The following is a 17,754-nucleotide window of genomic DNA, read 5'->3' as shown; positions in this document are numbered from 1 at the left end:
TTTGGATAGCACAGGCCAATCTGGATGCAGCGGATGTTGGATGCAGTTCACACCCACTAAATTGTGTGGGATACTAAGCTGTTTACAAGACTTCAATGTTCTGCTCAGCAGGGATTGCTGCTCCCTCTAGGCCCATTATTTATTTGCTTCTTTTCTGCTTACCTTTTCCTTTAGCTGTGTGTGAGTCACAAGCATGTTTTTTTTTTAAAACTGCAATTTTTTATGGAAAAGGAGTTTGCTTTTCTAAAGCACAAGGATTGCAACAGCGGTATGCGAAACAAGTGGGTTCTATTAATTTAGATTACAGTGAAATAAAACTATTTCTTCATAAAAACAGAGCTGATGTAGTCTCTAGATGGTATCCTGTACTGTGCTTGAATTGTATTTACTGCTACCTTTTCACAGACTATAATTTTGCATATGTTAATGATTTTGTAAGACCACTCATTCACAGGAGATTTTGACCTGTAGAAACTGTATTTCTCATGAGTAACAGTTCCAAGCTCCCCTCCACAATTCCTGACTGTAAAGCAGTTGTCTGATTCTGAAGTCAAGGTGTCTTGGATGCCACCATTACAAGCAAATGGACAAGTGCTGTACTACATAGTTTATGTATGGTAAGACAATCTAATGTTTTCCCAACATTACAATACTGCCTTTTCCAAAATGCCAAATGAAATTTTGATTTTTAATTTGGACATTTTAGTTTTGAAGAGAAACTTTTAAATTCATTGCTCTACTGCTCTAGTAAGAAACCATTTGCAATGTTGTGGGATAGCGTTTGGATAAGATGCCTATGTTTAATATTTCCAGGGTTAACATGACATATCCAATAAAATGTGTGCTCCATTGTTACTTCATGTATATTGTGTTTAATACTTTCTAAATAGAACTTAGAATCTATAATTGAAAGGTTAAATGTTAATGGAAAAACATATGCTGTATTGTTTGAATGTATGTACAGTATAGTATATACAAAACTTCAATGTTTTAGTTTGTTTTGAGTTGATTTTTAAAAAATATTAAACAATTAATAAGTTAGAGGCATTTTGCCAGTGTTGTTTACTTACAGTCCTAACCAGATTTACCCCAATACTTACAGTATTTTAAAAAAATGTTGTTAGATTCATTAATAGTAACATAGATTAGATTCATTTATCATTGTTTTTCATTCATTCGGAATTCCTGAAACATGGTTAACAAACGTCTCTTTTAACGTTTTGGAAACCACTGCTGATCTACTAGGAACCAGTCAAGTGAATTCATTATAAATGTGACAGAAACATCAGTGTTATTAAGTGTGGAAAGTGGTAAGGAGTATAATGTTTCTGTAAGCACCTGGACCAGGCTTGGTGATGGAGGCATTAGAAGTGTAATTACATTCAAGACTTCTGTCAAAGGTAAGCAATTAAATGGGCATATTACTAGTTAAATAGACCAAAAAGGTTTTTGAAATAATAGCTGTTTGCTTCTTGAAACTAAATATAACTATACAGATACTACATGAAGTATTTAATTTGTGTTTTTACCAGAAACTGCAATAGCGTGTAAAGGACACCTTGTAGAAGTTCAATCATACATACTGCATAAACGAACAACTTTCTGCTGCTGAATCGAGACTTTTTTAAATTAAACAAATTTACTGATTATTGTAATACCTATAACTGCAATGTTACAGACTTTTCAACATTGTTTTGAATTGTGAATCTTTAGTTGTATTAGTTTTTGTAAAATAATATTTAAAATGCATTTTTTTTGTAGGTCCAGATGATTCTTCAAGAAACATTTCATATGTTAACATAACGTCCACTTCAATACAAGTGTACTGGGATCCTACAACATTTGGTGGAATAAGCCAATTCTACACAGTTTATTACAGTAACAGCTCAGGCATTTATAGTCAGGTCAGGCATTTTTAACTATCACATTTTTATTTTCTTTTGTTGGTATTGTAACCAAATGTTTCAAATAATTAAGTGTATCTTATTGATTTGGGTTATCCAAAACTTAACCAAAGCTTTATCTTTGAAAAGTAAATATGTTACAAATGAGAGATGGCTATTCTGTCTATGTTGCTTTTCTATAATCAAATAATAGAACCATTGTATATTGTTTAATTGGAGCTTATTTAGTTTTCTTCTGTCTTGTATGAATGGTGTATATAAAGATTATTGTTTTTTGTTTTAACAAACTTAGATGTTAAAACAAACCATGATGTCCTGTTCTTTCTTGAATTGCCATTTTGATTTGAAATACCATTTAACAGCATGCTGCAGCAAGGTTGCTACTAAAAAAGCTTGAGTGACATTCTATACTGTATGTCCACAATATATATGGAAATGAATGCCATTACTTCAGGAGTTCAGAAGAGCTTTGCCACAGCTATATAAAAGATCATTGTTAACAGCTGGAGTGATGCATGTAAGTTATATAAAATAAAGTCATAAAAACATGAATTAAAAAAAATGGGGTTGGTTCAAACAACAGCGCACAAGATTGGAATCCTTTTGTGTTGTTTAATATGAAGTTAAGAACAGGACTGTAAGTTTTTCCGTTGATACAGATACTGGTTCAGGAAGACAAATAAAGCCCTGCAGCAGGAAGGACTTAGTTCCAGCTCTAGAAGGTTGAAACATGAGCCTGGTGTGTTGGGAAAGTGCCCTTTCCTCTGTTCACACCTCGGTTCATTCCTATAACACTAATTACAGAAACAGCAGAGGTGTTTTGTTTGAGTGCATTTTGGTGTTGTTTTCCCTAATACACAAACTTACTATCAGCAGACTCACTTAAAGGGGATTATTATATCATTAACATTTAGCAAGTTCTCCTGATGTCCCTTTGCCTGATGTGTGTAAATAACAATTGGTTCAGGATGTCAAACATCACAGGACAGTAGCTAACAAACAGATGCTGTGTCAGGTAAAAAAGGAAATGCAGATTAGCCAAGTGACACACCGGTGTTTTCCTTTGAGGGTGTTAATTAGAACCTCTGCAATGCCAAATAAAAAAACAGCCAGAAAAGCAGTTACTGTTCATCAAAGCTATCTGCAGAAGCATGTAGCCCCCTTTACTGCGATTTTATCATATTGCAATCTACACAAATGAATTCCAGTAATTCCCAAATTACATATACATTGTGCATTACATATACATAAAAACATAAGAAAGGTTATAGACAAATGGACACCGCCCATCTCATCTAACCTAACTGCATATAAAAAGGCTTGTTAGATTGATTTTAAGAATGTAGCAATGTACCAAATAAAAAAGTACAAGTCTGAATGTGTCTTTAAGTTTTAGCTTTATGAGTAGAGTTAATAGGCTTTCCTCCTGTGCGGGGTATGGTGTATTGACCCTTGTAAGGCTGAGGGTTAAAAAGTCCTGAGACCTATACAGGTATTCATTTATTTAATTTATGCAGATGTTCTTTATTTCCCATTTATTTTTATTGCCTGGTATATGTTCATGCATAATTATTTTTTTTTTCAGAACGTTACAGTCTTTGATTTTTATACTGATACCGCAAACTCAACTTATTCCACAATAATTAATGACCTTGTCACATTCAGTCTATACCGTCTATGGATTAGTACAAGTACTGCCCTTGGAAATGAAAATTTTATGAGTGACATGATATACGTGTACACAGAAGAGGATGGTAGGTATTTACACTGCAACATTCTGAACATATTTGTACTCTTGTGTAGTCTACTCCATTTTTTCTATTTTTATAAATCACATAAAAACTTTAAAACATTCTCAACAATTTTCATGACAAATTATTTGTCATCATTTGTTTTGTTAAAGGCAAAAATGCAAAAACCTGAATTTACTTTCTAAAATGTGTATTGGGAAAGGAATAGTAATTTTGTTGGTTTCTCAGAGCAGGAGCCATATTTTTAACATATAGTAGGCTATAAACATTTTGTTAGCTGAGCTTTGTTGCAGAAATAAAAATGGATATTATAGTGCTGTTTTATTAATTTTGCGTAATGATGTTTTAATCAAATGTTTTACAATATTGTCTTTAAAGTTATCCATTTGCATTGCTGTTGGAGTTATTTTTGTTTTTATTCTGTTCTTCATATTTAACTTAATCTTTACCTCCAGCATAATAATGAAAATATAAAATTACTAAGATCTATAGTGTTGCTTTTAAAATTAATTTATTGTACTCACTGGGTTTTTATGAGATTTTAGAAAAAAGTGGTAATGTCACAATGAAACTTTATTTTAATTCTTTACACTCTGCTAAACTCTCTCAAATGAGGAATCATATTTTTACTTTGCCATCTGCTATTATTATGATCTGCTTTGTCTGATGCTATTCTACCTTGTTAAAGTCTTTTGTTGTGTTCCAGTTCCAGAGGATTTGAAACCTGCCTTTCCTGTTCAGATCATCACATGGGCTCTTCTTTTCTGGCTTCACCCTTTGAAGCCACATGGGCTTATCACTAAGTATAAGCTTCCAGTTGACAGTAGTCAGAGTTTCCATGTTTTCTCTACTGAGATTTCTTACATTTCAGTGGAAATGTTTTAGGCTTCTTACTTCAAGTGCAATCATTGTACAATAATTATTTCTTACTCTTCTTATTACTGAACAAAAGAACATACAGTATTATGAAGAAATTGGTTTGTGTAATAAAATCAGTTTGTAACAATAGACATGGTGCAATATGAAGTGAAACACTTCCAATATGTGAAAATGTGTTTGTGTTTAATGATCCCTGCTGGCAAATAAGAATTGATTAATTAGTGTGATTTTGAAGTGGTAAAATGAAGTCCAGTCTGAAATGGTCAGCTCATTGAAAAAGTGTGGGTTGTCCATGGAATGTTTGAAGAGTGTGTGCCATTTGTGCCATTCCATAAAATTCTAGAAATAAGCTAATGTGATGGGTATAAAAGACCTTACAGTCCTTGTGCAAGAAGGATGTAATCAAAGTGCTATTTTATAAGTTTTATTTTGTTTTCCTGGTGCTCTTAGATTACCTTGGTAATTACCAACAAGAAAATGGCTTGAAGATGCATTCCACCTTTATGTTAAGCTTTGGGTTATATCCAGTTGTATTGTTTTATTGATTGTCTAATAGCATCTATTTTGTTTAAAAAATTAAAGCAGTTAAGTATTCAATATTATTTTATATTTGTAGTTCCAGATGGACCTGTTAACAATCTCAATGCCCAAAACATTTCTTCAACGACCATCAGTGTGACTTGGCTTCCGCCAGATTCACCAAACGGCAGAGTGTTTTACATGGTCTCCTTAAGGGAAGCTCAGAAAAACACTCCTACATTAAAACTCACAACCAACAAAACAGTCATACTTTTTGAGAATCTCCAGAAATACACGGACTATATTTTAGAAGTGACGGCAGCAACGGCTGCAGGCTTCTCTGAAAACACTACTACAATAAAATACCTGAGAACCGATGAAGACAGTAAGTGTGTTTTTCATTTGTGCCATAATGTCCATCAAACTAATTGGTATTTTTTCTGTATTTTATGTGCTGCCTTCACATTGGTTAGATTGTGCTTTTTGCATTAGAATGAAAGGCATCATGCATTTTAAAAATAATAATAATGCAATATATATTTTTTAGAAACACAAATTGTATTTTAATTCCTAATTGTTCATTTTGTGACCCTAACTGTTTAATATGTTGGAATAATATAAGTGCCTATAAGTTCTACAAATGTAAAGCAACTCTTTGCTTCCTTCTCCTCATTTATACTCTGTATTACCGTTTGGGTACAACAACAAATATTGTGTGATACATGCATCGTAAAAAGAACGAAAGAGAGAGTACAATATATGCAGTGTAGGAATGTTTCTGTCAAGTACGCTGTAGTAAGAAATTGCTGGAAAACTCAACGTCCATCCATCCACTTTCACTCGACTCTAACAAAGTAACCAAGTGTCAGGAAACACCTCAGACTTAACCAGACTTGGTCTACCTGGTGCAGTGTCTCAATGTTAGGGTTATGTTACTCATAGGAACCACCTGAAAGATTGCTTCTAGAGAGGTATATCTGTGACTGCAGGCACAATTGGGTATCATGTAATACCTGGTACCGTGTTTTTGCTGTCAGTGGTAATTTCGTAGCAGATTACTCTTATGACCACTTTTTAGACATACTTTCCACATGTTAAAAATACTTATTCTAACATAAGAGGTGTGTCAAATCTCTGAGTTCAATATATTCAGGAGTAGGTCACATTCTAATCTTGTACTTCCACGCTGTTATGTATAAATACTTGTCAGTTTCTCACAATTCTGTGCACATCTTTTCTAGTGCTCCGCTTTTTCAGTTTTCTTGGAGACAGACATCTTATGTAAGACGTTACCATTGTTGTGTGGGCCTCCATCAAGCCAGGATAAGAATCGCTGTCTTACTTCTTCTCAAACAAGGAGCTGTTTAACCTCAAATTCATAGAAAAAAATGTCTTTCTAAACTTGCTGTGCTGTCTATTATTTTCTTCTAGTTACCTGATGTTGTCAACTATCACTGGATTTATGAACAAATGTGGGCGCTTCTCCCTCTCTCTTCTGCTCTCAATGCTCACTCCACTCTCTCTCCCTTTCCCCCTTTTCTCTCCGTTTCTGGTCAAGAGTCCAGTGGACCACCACTGTAACCCCAGGAAATCTTCATTGTTTCATCGCTTCATATTCTTGTCCTGCAGTCCTGCTTCTTTCTGTCTTCCACTGATCTGGTATCCACTCTGCCCCAAGAGTGTGAGCACATAGTGTTAGTCTACACCGGTATAGGGCTCATCATTCGCAGCCCGATCTGTTCCCGGTGCCTGCACCATATTCATGTACCCTGTCAGCTATGGTAGCGAACCATTTACTCCCACCCCCTTTGGTGTCAAACTGGTACAATAAGGGCCCTTGAATTTCTTCTCCTTAAGCTTCCACCCACAGACGTAACAGATATTTCTTCTTCTTTTAGGGATTCTGTGTGGAATCCTATGTTCCTTTGCTTGTTTCATATGTGCTTCTTGTTCACTCCATTCAACACCACTGTTCTTCTAAAAACACTGCTTATCCACTTCTACTTGATCATACAAAGCTCATGCCTGCACCATACAAACTTCTCATTCATTCCAAGCTATGGCACATGTTTTCCAATTGGTTTCTGCTAAACTTGAGCTCTGATAGTTCCTTACTTGAAGAAATCTACAGAACTGTTTTGAGGATCCTTTTGGGTTGTGATAGCTCTCACCTTCAACCACGGCTGTCATTTCTGCAGCCAGGCAAGTTAACACCTAACACTAAAGGATTAAGTTTCTTATCCCTCAATATTTGTCAGCTCAGTTTGTCATAATTAGAATTTACCTTTACCAATACCATGCAGGTGTTTTTTTAAATGCACCCACAATCATTTCCACCTGATCGCCAATATCTATAGAAAAAATATTGTTTTTCTGGTGACTAGCGAATGGCAAAGTGACTTTATTGAATTCTTACCCTCTGAGCATCTTACATTACAAATTCCATTATCTTCCTGATAAAAATCAGCATTTTTGTTGCACAAATTAATTGGGCAGATTGACAGCTACATACATATTAAATGGCACTATTCTATATGGCATCACATTCTTCTTATTCTTTTTGTTTTTCAGTACCAGGATCACCACCTTTGATCAGCTCTGCTACAAATCTCTCGTCGTCATCTATTCGGGTTTCCTGGAAACCACCCAATCAACCAAATGGAGTCATATTAAACTACTCCATTGCGCTTGCAGGACCCACAGGACCCAGTATCTCTTTTACTTCTAATACTAGCCTGATTTTGTCTAATCTTACCCCATTCACACCATATAATGTGTCAATTTCTGCTATAAACAAAAGAGGTATTGGCCCTTCAACCTCATTTCTCCTATACACAGATGAAGCAGGTCAGTATGTTGTGAAATTTTTTATAATTAAAAATATCTTCTAGATGACATTTATTAATATTCATGATAATTGTTTTCAAATTACAGAACCATCGTCTCCACCGCAAAACCTGATGATATCTAACTACACAGCGAATTCCGTGTGGCTAAAGTGGAACCTTAGTCCTGAGCCAAATGGAATTGTGCAGCTCTACAGTTTTAAAATATTTGAAAACAAAAGCCAGACCTTATCATATCAGGTATTCAATAAGAATAAACCAGTCATTCTCTAATTAATTTGTAGTGGCTTTTCTTTTTATGTTTCTTTCCTACACAGTATATATTACAGTGGTTTTTCTTAATTTTCAAATTTGAAATTTGGAATAGAATATTTTCACGTGTCAGGAATGCACTGTAGGAATATGTAGAATAGGTGGTCTTTAATGGCATTTTTTAAATAAACATGATGTAAGATAATGTAATAGATTTAATAAATGCTACAATTTTAAATGCTTACATTTTTAAATAAATAGAAAGTATAACTATAATGAAATAAGTTTTTAAATGAAATACACACTATTTAAGCAAATAGATGAAGGTTTTCTAATTCTTTGCTTTTTATTTGAATGTTTTTTTGATAGAATACATCAGGACGTGTGACAGAAACACAGTTATCTGGATTTAAACCTAATGGCTTCTATGAAATCAGTGTCTCTGCTTTCACAAAAGTAGGAAATGGAAATCTCTTCAGCAACTCTGTTACATTTACAACAAATGAATCAGGTATGTGAATCTTGTGCATAAAACTGACAATGTGAATAAAAACATTTTAGGGGATTTTCCAGCATTGAAAAAAACTTGAGTTAAATAATCAGAAAAAAAACATCAGTTCTAAAGAGATTGTAACATACGGTACTTTTGGCATTTTAATAAAAGAGTCAGTGCGTTTTATGAACACCATAACAATGTTAGTTTGTACTACTCTGGTATTTGAGTGCAGTGACATCATGAGAGAGAAGAACAGAATGTAATGGATTGAATATTGGGATATGGAATGTTATTTCCATAAAAATAATGATTTGGAAAGGTCTCGTTACAGATAGGCTCTGCATTACGTCTCAGGTATTAGGTTAGACCCTATACAAAGTGGAAAGAGCTGGAGGAAACAGGAGACGTAGTTTGGGGAAAACACACAGGGGTTTAATAGTGCATCAAAACAACAGTGACAGTTTGTGAACCAGTGAATAGGGGAACAAAGAGAGGCATCCAAATCCGAACAGGTCTGAAGGAGGGCCAGGGCACAGTCCATGAGTCCGATACCGTGGGATCCATCCTGAGACAACTCAAGGTTAAAATCCACGGGAAGGGGAAAACACGAACATGGGAAGTCCTGGGGTCACGGGGCGAGGTCCTCCAGGCCCCGGGCTCAGAGATCAGAGGATGTCGAGGATGAGGCCTACAGTATGCCCTCAGGTATCCAGCAGCCTGGTGATAGATGGGCCTTGTGACATCCGAACCCTAATGCTGAGCCCTGAGCACTGGAGGCACTGGGATTAAATAGGGGGAGACAAACAAGGCACACTGGGAGAACATACAAACAATCACACAGAACTAATGACAAGAGTAGTGGAGCGCCCTCTAGAGGAGTGATGTCAACCGTGACAGGTATCAATTAGAAACCTGCGTGGTAGTTCATTTGCCAGGCTCAATGGGGCTGAAGTGTGTTGCCGAGGAACAAGGCTAGCCAGCTGAACCAGGGCTAAATGTAGGCAGTAGCAGTTGTAGGAGTAGGACAACACCTGGCAAAGCAGCAGCATATTTTCTCCTCATAGCTCAAAGACGGAGGCTTGAGAAGGAGCCTGGAGTTCTGAGTACTACAGGTTTTATCACCAGCAGACAACTGTGTGGTCTCAGTGGAAGAGAATGTGACATTATGTGACAGAAAGAACAACAAACCGGCTGCTGCTATTTCAGGAGTGCAAGTGAAGATGAGATTTGTCCCTAGCCAAACAGGATCACCGGTATAGTTATAGTTAAGTGGGCGAGGGTTTTTGAAGATCATACACTTAGGAGGACAGAGAGTAAAGAGTTGAAAGAGCGGAATGAACTAAGTGGTTGTTAGTGTTAAACTGAAGATTACAATTGGGTGACATAGGGTGAGTTGTATTGAATACTCCAGTACCTGATTGTATTGAGTACAGTGGTTAATGAAGGTATGAGTTAAAAGATTAAGTAAAATCCTGAGAGAAGAAAATAAACAGAAGACCCTACAGAGGGGACCATGAAAACGGTAGCCTGCAGGGGTTCTGCCCACAAGACTTAATGGCAGGTCTCTAAAATGGGGAAACTTAAGTGGCATTTCTGCATTATTATGGTTAATATATAATATACCAGTGATGTTACAGTACCTGAATAGTGTATTTGGTGCTCAACTGGGTAGCATTCACCACATAGAACTTGAGAGAACATGTAAAACAGTATTGTTTGAAATTTGGATTTGCTGGATCACAATTTGTAGTATTTGTAAATGTTATGTAGTTGTTTTAATAGCAGGTTTCATGATCATTTTAATGTACAGTACCTCTTGGAATTATAAGACCATGTAGATAACTGTTAAATTAAACAACACAGATAATGATTTCTGATCTGTATGTGCTTCTTTTTTGGGTTTTCCACAGTTTCAGATGTTGTTCAAAATCTTCATTGTATTGGGACAAACTGGCAGTCGGTCTTTATTGAATGGGAAGCCCCTGTTGATCCAAATGGAGTTATCACTCATTATATTATAGAATTTGGGCATAATGTGCAGAAACTCAAGCCATTTGAATTCAAGCACACAATTGGAGGGCTGCGTGCAAACACGACTTATGTCTTTTTTGTCATGGCTGTGAATTCTGCTGGAAAAGGGAAAAACCATTCATGCATTGCCAGGACATTAGAAGAATCAGGTACTACTTTTCTCTCATTTATAGTATTCTTAGATATGCTTTTCTTTCTATTGAAATATGCTATAAGATGCACATAAATAATCCAACCTACAACCTACAGTTGTATTTTATAAATCACATTTTAAAATTAGAACAAAGTTGTGTTGATTTGGGTTGTTTACCATTAATTGAGATTGTTACAGGATTTGTAAAATAATGAAAATTATATTGCAGCTTAAATAAAAATGTAGAGATTTGTTCTCAGTTTTTGTTGTATCAGACACTCATATTTGGTATAAAGCTTCAAGTTAATGACCACCTAGTATTAGTCACACTTTTCTAGCCAGCATTGAGTCATTCTCAGTGCATTTATTTCAGACTTGAACTAAAATGAAATTAGTTTCACTACTCACAGTACCAGTCTTTTATTTTCCACAAACATCATTTTTGGTCAAAAGATTAAACTGATGTTTTGCAGAACATGGCCTTAAAGCCATACCAGAGATTATATGAAATAAAATAAGTGAGTATTTTTACAAGGGGGAGAGTTCTTGATACATGATCCTGCCAGAAGGTCACATGGAGCTGCACATGCCTGGGCTTCCCGCTGTGGGACAACAAGGCTGAGATCCCGGTGGTCACCACAGCACACTTGGGGCAAAGGGGCCTGTCTGAACAAGAAAGTATTTCTACACATTGGCACAACTGACCTGAAATGGACCAATGCCAATGACATTACTGTTCCCAGTATTTCTATATCATTATATGAAAAAACAATTTCATCATGATGATTAAAATTAGAAGTAGCCAGAACAGAACACCTTGTGAAAAAAACAAGTTACTGAAATGGAAAGTCATACCATTAGATTTATTTTCACTCGATTGAAAAAACACAATTTAAACTACAGCCATATTGCTCAGAGTGCATCACCTAAATCACTTTATGTTCCTTATAGCAACATAAACTGCTGTTGACTTTTCCATTGAATATTTTTTCATTTGTCGGTTTTGTTTTATTATGCTATAGTTATTATACACTGATTTGAAAATGCAATCATGGAGATAACTGAACTGAAACCCGTGGTTTCCACTGTTTTGTCACAAAGAGTATAATAATTACACCTGTAGGCTCCTGTCTAATTCACTTTAACTTTCACAGTTGTGCTGTTTCTAAGTAAGATCCTAAAAAATCATGCTCCAAAAAAATACACTCACAAAGATGTGATCTGGCTGGGGTTGTTATAGAATATTTGAGGTTAATATTACAATCTAAACATCGGGACTAGAAATCCAAGACCATGATCCTGAAATATTTCTCTTGTGTTTTCATGTTGGCTTATCTATCTGTTTATCTAATATGAAGAAGGTTGTTTGCCTTCAAGTATTAAGCAAAAAGAGAAGCCGTGTTTTTATTTTCATTTCATTTTAAATATTGAACTCTGGAAAGGTATGTTTACTGTTCTTATTCACCACAGATGAACTGCTTCTGTTCTGTTTCCTTTTACTAAGTTCCAAGTGCTCCTCGGAATCTAAATGTCAGTGACATCCAGTCAACAAGTGTGACCTTAAGTTGGTCTCAACCTGACACGATTCCTGGCTACCTGCAAGAGTACCAGATCGTGGTGCAACGTCTGTTTACGTGGTGTAATGATTGGATCACAGCTGAATGTGTCGAAAATGAAGCAATGCACTATACAAATGGCACAGATGAGGTCCTGGAGGTCACAGTATATTCTCTTATGAAATTCAGACGATACAGGTTTCGTGTTGCAGCCCGAACAAATGCTGGTTATGGCAATGCTTCAGAATGGATAACTACAGAAACATTACCAGGGCGTAAGTACAATGTATTACATTGTATGTGCAGCATATAAATGACATTTTCTTAGTTTTCCATTAGTTTATCCCTTACAAAACAGGAAAGCTGTATAAGACATTTTGATAGCAGGAATGTATGGGAAGAGAAACTTGAATACAGACAGGGGACGTGTAAGGTTGAGAATAGGATGCTCTTCCTTACACAAAGAGCTATGGGGGTGTAGAACAAGCTATCTTCCTACATTGTTGAAGCTGATAACCCAGTTTCTTTCAAGAAATTGCTGGATAAGAGAAATCACTTATTAGTAACAAGATGAATTAAATATACTGTGTAGCACATGGAATTCATTTAAAGGTTTATTGGTATAAAAAGCTACTGTGAGAAAAGAAAGCTGAACTCTTTAGAATGTTATCAGCAGTGTGGTTTATGATCAGCAGTGGTTCTCATTTGTAAAATAGTTTCCATTAGTGAAAAGTCCTGTTTGGGTTTTCAGTGCAGCTATACACAATATGTATGTGTCATTTGGTCTTAAGTGGCAGTCAAGGGGAATGATATCGGACATGTATAATTAAATGGGTGAAAAGCTGATGAAAGGCACAAGATGCAGTCAACTCAAAAGGACTTGACACCCATGTACTCATCTTTCTGCAAGGTGGTTACTTACCAAGAAAGTGGCAGGCGTGACTTTCCTTGTTAATGTGTCTGCCTGCTAGAACTATTGCTTGGAATTGTGTGTGAAATGATGTGTTATCCAGACTCACCTTCCAGCCAAGGCCTTTTAACCACTATCCATGCATCCGGGTACACAGTAAGGAGGAAAGATGACCCTGACCCCTGTAAGACCCACATTCCTGAGGAAGGATGGAAGCATGATAATCGGGAAATGACGGTTATTAGTTACAGAAAATGCATTATTATGGAGGGCTAGAGAAAGGAGCTATGGAGAGGAAGTGTTTGGATTATGTGGGGCTGAGAGAATGAGGACAGGACATTTTTTACTGAGTAAATTGCTGTGATTTATAAGACCCTGCAGTATACTGATACCTTGACAGTACCAAGACTTGACAGCATTTTATTTGAAAATAATCTTAAATCAGTCATTGACAGTCATCAGTAGGCCAAATAAAGTTCAGCAATAAAATTAATTCACTAAAAAATCATAGGCCCAACTTTAAGTCTTGTAGTCTAGGCAAGTAAATGTAGGTTACAGATGTCACTGAGTAGATCTGTAAACCTTCCTAAAATACTTTTATATTCTCCTTGGTTGATTTAATATTAGTATTTTGTTCTCTGGTATTCAGATATTTTTTTGTTCATATTTTGTTCATGCTACACCTTTGTGTAGTAAAAAATATTCAAGGATCCTACTTAGTGATGGTCACATTTACTAAAAGAATAATTTATTTTAGAAAACTATAAAACATCCATCAAGTATTCAGTTTTGGTTTAGTAATCTTTTAGCCTGTCAAACTCTTGAATCAATTACATTTCAAGGTTATTTTCCTTTTACTGTCTGCAGTATCCATCTTTCATCTATTTGTAGGTCTGTCAGAAAATCATTCTGTTTTGCATGTCTGAAATGATTAAAAACATTTTATTTCAGGATATGTTTACACAAAAGTCTCTGATTTTCTGTGTAGGAAAAGCGTGAACACATTTCAGTAAATGCGTTATTTTAAAGAATTAGTTTAGTGCATTGCTTGCAAGAATGCTACAAACTACATTTGGAGAAACAAAAGACAATTAGTTGACTGTTGAATATTTGCAAAGTTCTCAAATCAATACCACAGCTCTTCCAATACACTGCTAGTTCTGTGGCAATTAGCATATTCATTTATGTGAAACATGATTTTTATCTGTACATTTTTTGCAACATGAAAACATATTTTTCTTTTCAGTCCTTTAGTTTGAACATTGCTCTTAAACACTCTCTACTTGTATATCTTTATCAGTTCTTTGAAAAAAGAATATTATTGTTTGTATACATAAAGCCCTTTGAATATGTATAGAACCTCACAGCACTGACACCTCAAACAGACAATTTGTCTGTGAAACTGATTGACATTTTTCGTATGGTATATATACATTTTTTTTTCAGATCCCGATGCTGCTCCTGAAAACGTTACGGTGGTAGTTTCTTCCAATAGCATGAAAATTAGCTGGGAGGACCCTGAGGTTGTTACAGGACCCACATTCTATCTCATAGACATCACTTCAGTGAGTAAATATTTGGCTTAAGTAATAAACAGTAACAATTAAAGTGTCTGTGGGCAATAATTCAGTCACTATTCGTCTTGCACATCTCTGATCTCTGAACATTTGGTAGCAGCATCTTTCAAAATGCTGGAGATGGTTTTCATTTTTTAACTGTATATTTGGAAGCTGCCTTTACAGTAATAGGAAGTTGTAAATGTTATGACTGCTCATAATTCTTGAGCTTACAAGTCCATATCACCGTGTAAGTTATCCATTTTAAAGACTTTCTGTAAATGTTTCAATGTCACATTGCCTGTCTTGGAGGTGTGAAAATGAACCATGCTTTTGATTGTCAGTAGAGGAAATTAAGGCCTGTTTAGTGCATCAGAAACTTCAGTCATGGTCAGCTCTCAGTTGGGCTGGAGAGACACATCTGTCAGATAGCAACCATGTAACATTATTACACAGCCACAACTTACCTGCTGCTTCAGCAGCTGCATTTAATACAAAACCCATCCAGTGGGAAAACTACTGTGTGACCTACTGAGAATCTGCACAGAATGACCATTTAAAACTGAAAAAACAGCAAAACTGCAGAGACATACATAACATAAAAAGAAGCCATCCCAAGAGAAACTGTTTCACAAGAACAGATTTGTTTGGCTCAGAATGAGGTGCATGTCTGGGGCCTTTTTGTGTTCAAGAAAATAGTTTATGTTTAATTTAAACAGCTCATTTGTTCATCTCAAATAAGTTTCTAAGAATTTGTCTGCACAAAAATACAGCTGGATAAATACACTAAAACAGTAGCTGTGGAAGTTCTGTTAATATGGTGTATGGGTTTTATAAAATATTTTAGGAAAATCTAAAACTAGCAAAATATATTTTCTAGTGGTGTTCATATTTCCTGAACATAAATTAAAAAAAGTCTATCATATCAAAGATTGCAGAAGTTACTTATGTAACAGATATATACAGTATGTTTATTAATGTGTTGGCCAAGAGAATACTAGTTAGAAGAGACCAGTTAAAAGCAACAAAAAGGAAGTAAAATAAACCAGGGAACACAAAACTGACCCTATTATAAAAATGACTCATTACAGTTATGTAAATAAGTTGTTTTCGAAGTCGTGTACAAACAAAAGTTATTTATTGACTAAATTTCAATGCCACTTAGTCACAATCTATTGTAGAAATTCAACATTTTTGTTGGCTTTATCAATTTCCAAAACAGATTTAAGATATAAACTCTTGAAGCTTTTTGTCATTTTTGTCTTTGTTGTTTGGTTCATCACATTTAATAAAAGGAGAAGTAAATTCATTTTAGACTCCAGCTTTCAATCTCATGATTCAACAGATTTTCTGATTTTGGTCTGAGTGCTTTCAATTGTGAATCAACAACATAAAAAGGTGTTTCATACTTGATCAGTTTGTTTTTTACTGCTATAGGTAGACAGTGATGTTTTCAATTACACCTTGGTGAGGAGAAATGAAGAAACAAAGAGTGTTGTGGTATCAAATCTGACAGCATTTACAAGGTATTCTGTAATAGTAACAGCCTTTACTGGAGATGTGAAGGATGCAAGGGTACATGGAAAAGCCAGTAAACCTATATATGTCAGAACACTTGAAGATGGTAAGTCCCCCTTTAATCAGTAACACTCTTTCTGTTTTGCTTCAAATATGAAGCCCCAGTTTTGAAAATATGTAATCATAACTTTTGCTCCAACAGATCACATCTGAATTATTTTGCACTTTTTCACTTTTGTGAAAAGTTTTTTTTACAAGGAAATGATTAACACAAAGACTTTTAAATTTGTTTTTGAAATTTAAATGTGAATTCCAGATCTCAATTGAGTAAAATTATACAATTATCTCTCCTATATTTGTAGGTTTTCGTTTTTATTTTATTTTCCTTTAATCTGCTATGTTCATTAAATGTTATTAAAAGTTTGTATTTTAAAATAACTACCCCTTGCGAGCTCTGCTTTTCAAGAACTTTTCACCATCTGCCTTTGTGTAGCATGGTCAATGTGCAAATCTGAAGTAATACTTTTTTGATAGCTGGTATTTAAATTGCTTATTTTTCTCAAATCTGTCTGATATATTGACAGTTTGTGTCCATATGACCAAATAATACAAAGGAAAACTAAGGGAAACTGAAAATATTTTACTGGGGAAGAAAAATTGTATGATTCTCACAACAAGCAGTAATAAAATAACAGTAAACATTTCAGAAAAATCTTGAGTTGGGGGACATAGGAATGATACTGTACATTTTTAAGAGTGTGTTAGTTTTTTTGTAAAATAATTTACAGTATTTACATTATTTTTTTTTATATTCATCCTTTGTGTGTTTTCTTCTCAGAACCTAAGGATCCACCTAAAAATGTGACTTTTCAAACAATACCGAACAATGTAACCAGAGTTTATGTAACATTTTCACCCCCTGTTGAACCAAATGGAAATATTAGTGCATACTGGGCTAAAGTTTTCAGAGGAGGTACCCTTGACTTTGAAATAAAAAGTCTCCCAATAACTGAAAATGAAAACCATACTTTGACAGCTGTCATAGAGGGATTAAAAGGGGGACACACCTACAGCATCAGAGTGAGTATAAGTAAATCCACATACTTTAACAATTGTGTTTTGGTGACAATTGAGTGATTTGTAGTGCAACCAACTTTAACCTCTAATTATGGTATTTTTACTGTTTTTCATCAAATACATCAAATTAAGTAAGGACATTTTTAACATGGCATTCAAACACTATTTTATGCAAAGGTCAAGGTTTAAGTATTAAAGTCAAGGTTTTATCTTGATATTTTTGTTAGAGGTAATTTTTCATATCTTATTTTATTGGAAAGAAATGGGATTGCTTTTGTGTCAAGATCAAAGACACTAATTCCAGTCCATGAAATGAAAATAATAAT

General features: G+C 35.1%; 1 protein-coding gene across 1 annotated transcript in view; it reads left to right on the top strand.

Annotated features, from left to right (window-relative positions):
• The window catches only part of LOC148829314 (phosphatidylinositol phosphatase PTPRQ-like), a 90,027-nt gene that overhangs the window by 46,238 nt on the left and 26,035 nt on the right, over positions 1-17,754 (top strand). Inside the window, exons 34-42 of the mRNA XM_088923767.1 lie at positions 5,151-5,438; positions 7,625-7,900; positions 7,988-8,139; positions 8,521-8,662; positions 10,558-10,827; positions 12,316-12,642; positions 14,724-14,842; positions 16,271-16,457; positions 17,190-17,431. Coding sequence (XP_088779893.1) covers positions 5,151-5,438; positions 7,625-7,900; positions 7,988-8,139; positions 8,521-8,662; positions 10,558-10,827; positions 12,316-12,642; positions 14,724-14,842; positions 16,271-16,457; positions 17,190-17,431 — 2,003 coding nt within the window. The remainder of the gene's footprint in view (positions 1-5,150; positions 5,439-7,624; positions 7,901-7,987; positions 8,140-8,520; positions 8,663-10,557; positions 10,828-12,315; positions 12,643-14,723; positions 14,843-16,270; positions 16,458-17,189; positions 17,432-17,754) is intronic.

Source organism: Atractosteus spatula, chromosome 8 (assembly GCF_055471065.1).
Source record: "Atractosteus spatula isolate fAtrSpa1 chromosome 8, fAtrSpa1.hap1, whole genome shotgun sequence".
Lineage (NCBI taxonomy): Eukaryota > Metazoa > Chordata > Actinopteri > Semionotiformes > Lepisosteidae > Atractosteus > Atractosteus spatula.
Note: the sequence above shows the minus strand (reverse complement) of the source record. Positions and strands in the feature narration are given on the sequence as shown.